Source organism: Ipomoea nil, unplaced genomic scaffold, assembly GCF_001879475.1.
Source record: "Ipomoea nil cultivar Tokyo-kokei standard unplaced genomic scaffold, Asagao_1.1 scaffold1250, whole genome shotgun sequence".
NCBI lineage: Eukaryota > Viridiplantae > Streptophyta > Magnoliopsida > Solanales > Convolvulaceae > Ipomoea > Ipomoea nil.
Genome location: NW_017617678.1, coordinates 1038540 through 1050000, shown reverse-complemented (window position 1 = coordinate 1050000; position 11461 = coordinate 1038540). Strand labels below are relative to the sequence as shown.

Genomic DNA, 11461 nt, shown 5'->3' with positions numbered 1-11461 from the left:
TTTCACAGGTTGCTTGTGCCATTGCTCTATACTCTGACTCTGCACTTGACCGTGAGACAACACTCTGCTTCTTGCTTCTCCACGAGATCAAGTTCCCACCGAAGAAGACACAAAATCCAGTTGTAGATCTCCGATTCTCCTTAGACCCTGCATAGTCTGCATCTGCAAAACACTCAACCTTCATATGTCCATGGTTTTGATACACAATTCCACGCCCTGGAGCCCCTTTCAAGTAGTTCAAGATTTGTTCAACAGCTCTCCAATGATCAACAGTTGGTGATGCCATAAACTGACTTACAACACTAACCGAGTAAGCGATATCAGGACGGGTTACAATCAGATAGTTTAGCTTACCAACCAATCTCCTATATCTTTCTGGATCATCAAATGGCTCCCCCTCTGGTGTCAACTGTGAATTTGGGATTATTGGAGTATTGCACGGCTTAGCTCCCAGTTTCCCCGTTTCTGTCAATAGATCAAGTACATATTTTCTTTGGGAGAGAAATATACATTTCTTACTCCGTATTACCTCGACACCTAGAAAATACTTTAATGTACCAACATCTTTAGTCTGAAATTGACTATGAAAAAGGTCTTAAGAGATGCAATACCAGCCGTGTCACTACCGGTGATGACAATGTCATCCACATAGACAACTAATAAGATAATACCTGTTTTAGAATGCTTATAAAAAACAGAGTGATCAGACTTCCCTTTCACCATGCCAAACCTTTCAATTGCTTGACTGAATTTTCCAAACCATGCACGAGGGCTTTGTCTTAGGCCATATAGAGATTTGCGAAGGCGACAAACTTTACCATACTCCCCCTGAGCAACAAACCCGGTGGTTGCTCCATGTAAACTTCTTCATGGAGATCACCATGTAGAAAGGCATTCTTAATGTCCAGTTGGTGTAAAGGCCAATCATGCGTAGCAGCCATAGAGATGAGCAATCTAACAGAAGTCAATTTTGCAACAGGGGAAAAAGTGTAAGAGTAATCAATACCATAGGTTTGAGCATACCCTTTTGCAACAAGACGTGCCTTCAATCGAGCCACTGACCCATCAGGATTAACCTTCACCACAAACACCCATTTGCACCCAATGGCCTTCTTACCTATAGGTAAATCCACCAAGTCCCATGTACCATTGAAATCCAAGGCATTCATTTCCTCAATCATAGCATTACGCCAACCCGAATGAGACAGAGCTTGTTTGACAGTTTTAGGAGTTTGTATAGAATCAAGAGAGGCAATAAAAGAGCAGGAAATAGGGGTTAAGTGAGTATAAGAAACAAACGATGAAACAGGATAAGTACATGACCTTTTACCTTTACGAAGGGCTATGGGCAAGTCAACTTGATCAGACGACGAAGAGACCGGCTCAGGACATGAATCGGGCATATTGTCTGGGTTGGGGTCAACGATATTTGAAATAGACCGTTGTTTACGAGAATATACCTGAGTGATTGGTGGTCGGAAAGGTGGAATAGATGCGGAAGTAGTGGTAACCGTATAGATGAGAACATCATCATCCTCCACATGGCTTTCGGATTCTGAAGAAGATGAGAAGGGAACATCTTCATGAAATGTGACATCAATAGACACTAGATATCTTCCCGTTGACGGACAATAACACCTATACCCTTTTTGGACAAGAGAATATCCCAAAAAAATGCATTTTAGAGACTTTGGATCTAATTTTGTGATATGAGGCCTAACATCTCTCACAAAACAAGTACATCCAAAAGTTTTCGGTGGAATAGGATACACAAATTTTTGAGGATAAACACAGTGATAGGGTGTTGCACCATGCAAGACTGAAGATGGCATACGGTTGATCGAAAAACATGCAGTAGAAATTGGATCCGCCCAAAAGTGTTTAGGAACCTGCATTTGGAACAGGAGAGCCCAAGCAGTTTCTAGTAAGTGCCTATTTTTCCTTTCAGCAACCCCATTCTGAGATGGGGTGTCAACACAAGATGATTGATGTAAAATACCATGTTCAAGCATATAAGAAGAAAATGTTTCAGAAAAATACTCTTTAGCATTGTCACTTCTTAATACACGAACAGGTATATTAAATTGTGTTTGTATCTCAGCACAAAAAGCACGGAAATGAGAAAACAATTCAGAACGACTTCTCATGAAATATAACCAGGTCATGCGAGAGTAGTCATCAACAAAAGTAACAAAATATTGAAATCCAGATTTAGACATAACACGACATGGACCCCAAACATCTGAATGAACTAACTCAAATGGAGCATTTGCTCGTTTATGGACTCTAGGACTCAAAATAATTCGATGATGTTTAGCAAACTGACAAGACTCACAATTTAAAGAAGACACCTTACTAAATTGCGGACACATCTTTTTCAACAACGGTAAAGAAGGGTGTCCTAAACGACAATGAACTTCAAAAGGTGTACCCATCCCAAAGCAGGCAACAGTTCTTGGAGTGTTAGAATCAAGAATATAGAGGCCACTAGACTCATGTCCTCTACCAATAATCTGCTTCGTCGTAAGATCCTGGAACAGACAATGAGTAGGAAAGAAAGTTATAGAACAATTAAGAGCATTAGTGATTTGACTAACAGAAATCAAATTAAAAGACAAGTTAGGAAGGCTCAAGACAGAGGACAACGGGAGTTTAGGAGTTGGATTAGCAGTGCCTATCCCAAGCACCCTAGAGGTGGATCCATCCGCTAGAGTGACCTGGGGAGAGGAAGAAGAGGATTGAAAGGTAGAGAGGAGACTAGAGTTACCTGTCATATGATCCGTGGCACCCGAATCAATAACCCATTTGGAAGCGGAAGAGACGAGGCAAGTGTTGGGATTACCTGAGGTGGAAGCAGCTACAACTGAGGCAGATGATGAGGATTCTTGGTACCTTAGGAACTTAGCATAATCATTTGCAGAGAGTACAACCGTTGTCTCACTTTTCTCACTATTAGCTTCGGAAGACACCACATTAGCATACCGATTTCCTTGATTTCTAGTCTGAAGCTTTCGGCAATCCTTCTTCATGTGCCCCGGTCTGTGACAATAGTGACAAATGATTGTATTAGACTGCTGTCCATGAGAATCCCTATTGTGATATGATGACTTCACAGGCTCCTCCTTTGACTTCTGGCTGACAAGGACGCTACTTGACTGAGGGGGATGGTAGGTCTCTGCGCGTAAGACTCTAGAGAATACATCAGATAGCGATTTGAGTTCTGCACTAGACAATATCTGTGATTTGGCTGGTTCTAGCCGAGGATGAAGGCCAGCCAAAAAACTCATGATGGCCATTTGTTCTCGCTGTTTCTGCTGCTCTTTTATATCCAACGTGAATGGCATTAACTCATTAAGCGCCTCATAAGTTTTTTTGAACTCCATAAAGTAGGTCTGCAGAGGTTTGTCAAGCATTTCGGTCCGATAAAAAGTCTTACAAACATCATAGATTCGAATAATGTCGCCCTTACCCGAATACAAAAAATTAAGATAGTCTAAAAGCTCTTTTACAGTTTCACAGTGACTGACAAAACCAAATATCTCAGATTCAATTGAATTCCGTATTTGAAGAAATAACTTAGCATCATCACGCAACCAAGTTTGTTTAGTTTTGTCATCCTCAGGTGGATTTTCAGTCATATGACCATCTTTGTCAATACTACGCATATATATTTTAATGGTTCGTTTCCAATCCAAATGATTTGAGCCATTTAGTTTGTGTTCTGTGATTCTTGCATTGATTGGAAGAGTATCAGACACAACAAGAGACCGATTTTCAGTCATTATGCTAGACAACCCAAACCACCCAAACCAAACAAACAGAGGCAATTCTCCAAACCCACACAAAATAGGTAGCAGGCAGTCACAAACCAAACAACCAGCAATGCTTCAAACCCACACAAACCAAACAGCTAGCACAACACTGTCGACCAAAAGAGAAGACAGAAAAATATTACTGGGACCTTCAATGCCAAAACCGAGCCTAGAGCAGTGTTGTGGAAGGCCAGACGACCTTGGGAAGGGAAACCGAAGCAGATTCCGGCAGCAGAAGAAGGCTCATGCGCAGAAGAAGAGAACGGGAGAAAAAAAAAATCTGTTTTTTTTTTTTTTTTTTTTTTTCTTACAGAGGTTCTGATACCATGTAACTTCATGTATTTCATATCTTTCAATAAAATGGAGACACCTATTTATACAAGACTACTACATGTACTAACTAAGGAAAATAAATCACTAAGAATATACTTAGAATCCCTAAGATTAGTCAAATATAATCATATCAGAATATACACAGAATCCTTAAGATTAGCTGAATATAATCCTATTAGAATAATGTCTAACAATGTTAAACGTCATACATATATGACTTTTTCATGAATGTGGTAGTCGCTTTGGCTCCACCGGTGAGGCGTCCAGCGTGGATGAATACCTCTGGCTCATGGGAAGAGCTCGATACAAACCTGTGATTGAGTATTGTGGTGGTACAGAGATTGGTGGTGGCTTTGTAACTGGTTCACTGTTGCAGCCCCAAGCTTTGGCAGCATTTAGCACAGCAGCTATGGGCTGTAGTCTCTTCATTCTTGGCGAGGATGGACTTCCTATTGTAAGTGCCTTCCAACTTCACATTATGCATGTCTCCTATTGTTAGGATCAAGCGCTTACCACTACGTCAAAAGCTATAGCTAGTAGTGAAGGCGCAATTTTATTTTTATTTTCTTAATAGACTGCCATCACATTTTCAAAGAGCCAAGGTGCTGGAGCCTTTTATCGGCCGGCTCTGATACCACTTGTTAGATCAATTCCCCATCCCTTGCTGGGACTCAAACCCGTGACCTGACTCTGATACCACTTGTTAGGATCGAGCGCTTACCACTACGTCAAAAGTTATAGCTAGTAGTGAAGGCGCAACTTTATTTCCTTATAGACCGTCATCGCATTTTCAAGAGTCAGGGTGCTGGACTTGGCCTTTTACCGGCCTCTGCCCAACAATCCCCTTAGCCACATGGTGCTGGACTTGGCCCTTACTGGCCTCCGTCCAACACCTGTTTCATAGGCTGTGACTTTAATGGATAAGATTTATTCGTTAGTATATTCTACTCTACTTTAGGAAAGGACTCAAGTTTCTATATATCAAATTTCCTTTGGTGAACATGAAATAGTCACAAAATACATTTCTCATGTTACAGCATGGAATCTTTAAATGCTATGTATTCACAGTTAATAACCTCCCACTGCTGCTGCTACATGAAATTTAGCACCTTTTAAAGAAATAATTTCCGATTCTCTAGGCGCCCGAAGCTCCAGGAATTGGTGAATTGGCACTTGGATCCCTAATATTTGGAGCATCAAGCACAGTTCTGAATGCAGACCACTACAAGATATACTTCAAAGGAATGCCTGTTTGGAATGGAAAGGTAAGAGAATAATCATGGCAATCTTAGCTGTTATACTTATATTATACATTCATTGCTGCCTGTTATTTCTTGCTTGTACTTAGAGACTCAGAAGGCATGGAGACGTCTTTGAGCGTACTTGTAGAGGGTATTATCGTGCACATGGTCGAGCAGATGATACTATGAATCTTGGCGGTATCAAGGTCTGCTTTCATACACTAGAAGCTATAAACACATATATAGTCAAGTGAAGTCATATTCTAAGTTCTTTAACACTTACTATGAAATTTAGCACCTTAGTCATGCTCTGATCTCTCTTTTCTGAAAGCTATGGATCGGGATATCATGTTTGGCTGCAGGTAAGCTCGCTTGAGATTGAGCGCATTTGTAACGCAGTGGACGATAATATTCTCGAGACTGCTGCCATTGGGGTGCCACCCGTGGGAGGCGGGCCGGAGAAGTTGGTAATTGTTGTTGTCTTCAAAGATTCAGCAGATGAATCGAAGCAAAACTTGGGTGCATTGATGACTTCCTTCAACTCGTCTCTGCAGAAGAAACTGAATCCTCTATTCAAGGTAAGAACAGTTTACGGCTTTGCTGATAGATGGTAATATCAGAATCTCAAAACTGATATCTGCACGGTCTTAGCTCACTGGTTCAATAGATAGTATTTGGAACTAGAGACCAAAGTTCAAAACTCGGCAGTAGCACTTTGGGGATGATGCCCAAAGTGAGCAGATCCTTGCGCCAGACTCCGGCATTTAGCCTTGTCTGTTGGAGTTATTGTGATTTACATTTTTCCAAATGCACTGTTGAGTCAGGGTGGGCGATTCAACTTTTTCGAAGAATCTAGAAACTGACCAATGTAGTGTGCAGGTTTCCAACGTTGTAACGCTTCCTTCTCTTCCAAGAACTGCAACAAATAAGGTCATGAGAAGAGTTCTGAGACAGCAGTTTTCTCAAGCTGGTCGGGGTTCAAGATTGTAAAATAAAGTATAGAATATGATGCCCGCGGGCTTAGCTCATTGGTTCAGTATTTGAGAGAAGTATACAATATGACAAACAACACTATAATTATCATCAATAATGCCACTTCTTCTACTATAATATAATTTATAAATGCCTACCTGAAAATCTTTTTTCATACTACCAAAACATCATTAATTCCATAGATATCTGATCCGTTTTTGTACCCTCCATTTTCATTTTTTTTTTTTTGTGTGTGTGTGTGTGTGTGTGTGTGTGTGTGTGTGTGTGTTCTGGGATTGTGCATGCTTTAATTGATTTTTATACATTATAAATATGCTTTATGCCTTTATGGTATCGAATAAAATGGTTAATCGCATAAAACGCAATATGATAAGATAAGAATTAATTTCACTTTTGGTCCCACGACTTTTGAGTTCTTATCACTTTTGGTGCACAACTTTAAATTTTTTCAATTTTGGTGCCTAACTTTGTTATTTTTATCAGTTTAGGTCTTTCTAGCCAAATTGACGGTAAAATATTTCTAGATTTTATATTTTAGGGGCAAAATCGTCATCCCATGGAAAGATCTTCAATATTTAAACAAAAGAAAAATCAGATTAAGAGGAAAAGAAGAGTTTGCCAATGGTCGAAACTATAAATCCCATAGATCTGTCTGGTTTCTGCCCATCTTCCCCATTATTCTCATCATCAAACACCTATAGATATGATTTTACGGTGATTTTGTTTAGATATTGAAGATGTTTCCTTGGGATGACGATTTTACCCCTAACAATATAAAATCCAACAACATTTAACTGTCAATTTGGCCGAAAGGACCAAAATTGATAAAAATAACAAAGTTAGGCACCAAAATTAAAAAATTTTAAAGTTGTGCACCAAAAGTGATAGAACATCAAAAGTCGTGGGACCAAAAGTGAAATTAATTCGATAAGATAATTTGTTTTCTTTGATCATGCATGAAAAGAAAAAGAGAAAATTACACTTTTGGTCTTGTGATTATTGGGGGTCTTGTTAATTTTAGTATTTACTTTAAAAACTAACAATTTAGTCTCGTAACTATGCAACTTTTAACATATTTGGTCATCTCGGTGAAATATTGTCGAAAAAATGTAAATATTTTTAAATTATTTATTCATAGGGATAAAACGGTCAATTTAAACAAGCAACTTTGGCATTAGATGGTTCCGAAAGAAACCCAGTGCAACCTTCACAGCATCGCCGACCTTTCCCAGCTTGCCAATGCTCTAATAGATAATAAAACTAATAATCAATTAAAATTGGTTTAAAATGCGTGTAGGATTTCTGGATTTTCTCATACGAAGAACAACGCCGAATTTTCCATTCCCCACTGTTCCCTACGAAGTCTCTAATAACATTTTCTTTCTTAGAATTACAATTCCATGAGCTACTGAGTTCAACATCCCTATTTCTAAGCTTCTCGGCAACGGTTTCTTGACGGACGGTGGCCTAGTTCTAGGTGTGGATTTTGGCTAAGCCGGCTGCTTCGACGGCAAGTCTTTTGGCTTATCATATCCAGTTCTATGCTGGAGAGCCTCCAGAATTTCTTCAAGCCGGCTCCGAGATACTGAGGAAGGCGAAACGTATAACATCTTTTTGGGTAAAGAAATCAGGCAAAACATCTTCTTTGAAATTATAATTCAATACGAATCATATCCAAATATTGGTGCTCCCCGAATTCGAACGATGCCTGGGGGGCAGCATTGCTTGAAACAACGATAAACCCCTAAATCTAACCACTATCCCGAAAAAAGCCGCCGGAAATGAAAAATCCGACGTTGTTCTTCCTGTACAAAGATCCAAATTCCTAGGAGAAAGAAATATCGTCCGCCGCCAACTGAAGACTGCATAGGCCATTATTTTAAGCTGTGAAATTGACAACATAATCGTAAGAGAACAGCGTACAGCACTGCTGCCTTACGCCCTTGCCTGCATGTTCAATGGTATGATCTGCCGCCGGTGTGCAGTGGCGATGGGTGAGTCCGGCGGACTCCGGGCGACTAACTGGTGAGTGGCGAGGGCTGAGTTGCTGACTTCAGCTTAGTTTAGTCGCATTGGCGATGAATTAACTTAAATTGACCATTTTATCTCCATGAATAAATAATTTAAAAATATTTATGTTTTTCTGGTAACCTTTTCGCCGGTGATTTGACTGGTTAAAAATTGCATAGTTACGAGACTAAATTGTTAGTTTTTAAAGTCAAGTACTGAAATTAACACGACTTCAATAGTCACAGGACCAAAATAGTAATTTTCTCAAAGAAAAATAATATAGTTATATAGTACTTTCAACTATATCAAAAATAAAATTGTTTAATTTGGTACAGACAGAAATTTAAGGAATATAATGCAATTAAATCTTCTAAGTAAATTTTTTTTTTTTATTTAAAAAAAAGCTCTAATGGTGTACTCTAAATTAGTAAAATAGTGTAATTGAATTCTAATCTTACATATTTAGCATGTTATTGCCGATGCAATGTTGACTAGATTAATACATGTAGAGATGTCAACCGGATCAACCTCTTTGGTTTAGGGCTAGTCTTGTTGGGTTATTATTGTTATTTTTATTATTATTATTATTATTATTTTTTTTTGTGACGTTCAATTGTTTGAAATTTTTTGCCCTAATTTTAAGGTATTAGTGTATCCGGCGTGCTCAACTAATTTCTTTTTTTTTTAATATTTTAAAATAAACACTCTAAACTTTCAATTGAAAAAACTAACACATTTTAAATTAGTAAATACTTCGTATAAACTTAAACATCATTTAATCAATTTAAATCTCTATTATATAATGCAAGCATGGAACATTCCTTTTATACACACCCAAAATATTACTCCATAAAATAAAACAAGAGTATCAAAGACATATAGTCTGTTTACTAACCAGAGAATTTCAGAAGTTTTCTGAAAAACTAAAAATTAGAGAATAGAAAACAAAAACAAAAAAAAAAAACATATTTACTAACACAGTTTTCCATTTTAAAAATCAGAAATAATTTTCCTTTTTTAGAAAACTTAAGGGTCAGTTTACTAACAGAAAGCTGTTCTCTGTTTTCTGTTTTCTAATTTTTCAGTTTTCATTCTCTATTTTCCATTCTCTGTTTTCTGTTTCGAAAATTTGTTTACTAACAGAAAATTGTTCTCTGTTTTCTTTTTTTCTAATTTTTTAGTTTTCACCTAAAATTTAGTTTAAATAATTTTAATATTTTTTGAGCTAATATTTAAAATATCTCTTTTAGATATATTCATTTTTAATGACATGTGTTGGTTTTAGGGTTTTTGGGCCAAGGAGGTCCAACACAACCTTGATTGATGGATACACCTTTCAATAAAGCTACTAAAAACAGAAAGGAGTAAGCACTTTTGGTGAATATGTCTTTTTATTCTTGGGGCCTGGACTCGCCTGTTTGACACTCTCGGAGGGGCCTTTATATAGCAGGCCCTCCTTTAATTCGGACTTCAAAATACATTTAGGGCCTTTAATGGCCGATTGATGGCTAATTACTTTTAAGGGCCGTTGGGCTGCCGTTACTGGGCCTCCCAACGGTTATTGGACGGGGCTCTTTAATGCTCTCTTAAATGCCTCCAACGGCTCTTTGTTCGGCTGACTGAGTCCTCGTGCCGACCCCAGAGTCTGGCCGACTTCCCGACTCGGTGCAGGTCTCTTTTGGGCCTCCACTCTCTTCCTCGGGCTTCTCTTTATTGGGCTTTTCATTACCCCTTTCTTCTTTGGGCTTCCTTGCTCTCTCAATCTTTTTGTGCCGGGGTCCACACCCCATCAACTAGTCCCTCACTTTTCAATATCCCGGGTCCTAACTCGGATGTTGGAAAGTAACCGTATCTACTCCATCAATTCCGAAAATCTCTCTAAATCTACTTCCCTTAACGGCCGAGTAATGCCTAGATCTCCTGCGATTTGCCTGATTCGCCGGGTCCGTTCGGATTCTTTCCTTCTTTCCTGAGATCTTATAGATAGTGCCATGGTCCTTTGGTTCTTCCTCACCTCTTTTGACCAACCATGGGACGTTCCCCCATAAAAGGAAAAAAGATTGACTTCGAGTCACCGTCTCGCCCTCCTCTCTCCAAGCGGTCGAGACTGGAAAAAGAGGGCAAGAAGAAGGCTCCTCGACCCTCTTCCCGAAGGCATCACTCTGGTGCTACCTCCTCTGTTTTGCGGGCGACGACTGAGGCTCCATCCCCCGTGACAAACTCTCCATCCCTGGTCGACCCCCCACCTCAGACTAAGGCTCACGTCACTGCTCAAGACGGATCCTTTGTCGAGGTGGCGGTTCCGGAGCAGCTGGCTTTTAAGATGACATTCACTATTCCTCTAGACGATCTTGACGGGCCGACGACCAATCTGATGACTGATGCGGACTTCGCTTGCTATCTCGAGCTGTACCCGGATGACGAGGCGCCCATTGTCCCACCTCTCATGCCGGCCTTTTGGGACTCGTTTTGTCCATCTCTTACTGGCCCATCGGAGGAGATGTCTTTCCGGGATGAGCTTTCTTCTTCTGACGAGTGATCGCACCATCCTGGGTCTGCAGGTGGCGGGGCATGGTGTCGAGTGAGGTCTAGTAAAGAGCTGTAAAAGGAACATTTTATATATTTCTGCACAATAAAGTTCCTTCCCCTTCGCTATATTGCTCCTCATATGAATAAAAGTAATTGGATTTTGTCTGCCGGCTGTTTTTCCTTGTTTTGTTTGATTAGGCCTGCCAGTCGACCGACCCCGGAGTCGGCTCATATCTTGCCCCGAGATCTAACAATCGCAATCTTCCAGTATCCCTGGAAGATCTTGCTTTTCTCCAGTTAAAGCGCGAATTTCGCTCTTCCCGAGCGATTTTGATGGGATTTTTCCCTGACATAGATTCCTGACCCTTATCCAATCCTGCCTGAGGATGGCAATTATGATTCCCTTCCGTGATTTACTCCTCGATATTCGCCCCCTTTTGGGCTATAAAGGGAACTCCTTCTCGTTTGTTTTCCTTATCATTTTCTCTGGCAACTCTTTGCACCTCACTTCTTCCGCCATGAGTTATCGAATCGGCGATCGGC

The 11461-nt window shown here is 39.9% G+C and overlaps 1 protein-coding gene across 3 annotated transcripts in view; it reads left to right on the top strand.

Moving 5' to 3' along the window:
• The window catches only part of LOC109184172 (probable acyl-activating enzyme 17, peroxisomal), a 15275-nt gene extending 6507 nt beyond the window's left edge, over nt 1-8768 (top strand). Inside the window, exons 10-15 of one of the 3 annotated variants that reach the window (XM_019334218.1) lie at nt 4383-4599; nt 5285-5410; nt 5494-5592; nt 5749-5964; nt 6266-6374; nt 8664-8768. In XM_019334218.1, coding sequence (XP_019189763.1) covers nt 4383-4599; nt 5285-5410; nt 5494-5592; nt 5749-5964; nt 6266-6374; nt 8664-8680 — 784 coding nt within the window. In that variant the 3' untranslated portion in view covers nt 8681-8768. Of the gene's footprint in view, nt 1-4382; nt 4600-5284; nt 5411-5493; nt 5593-5748; nt 5965-6265; nt 6516-8663 lie in introns of those variants that run through there. The other 2 variants (XM_019334220.1, XM_019334219.1) reach the window with 2 other exon arrangements.
• The last annotated feature ends 2693 nt before the right edge of the window (nt 8769-11461 follow it).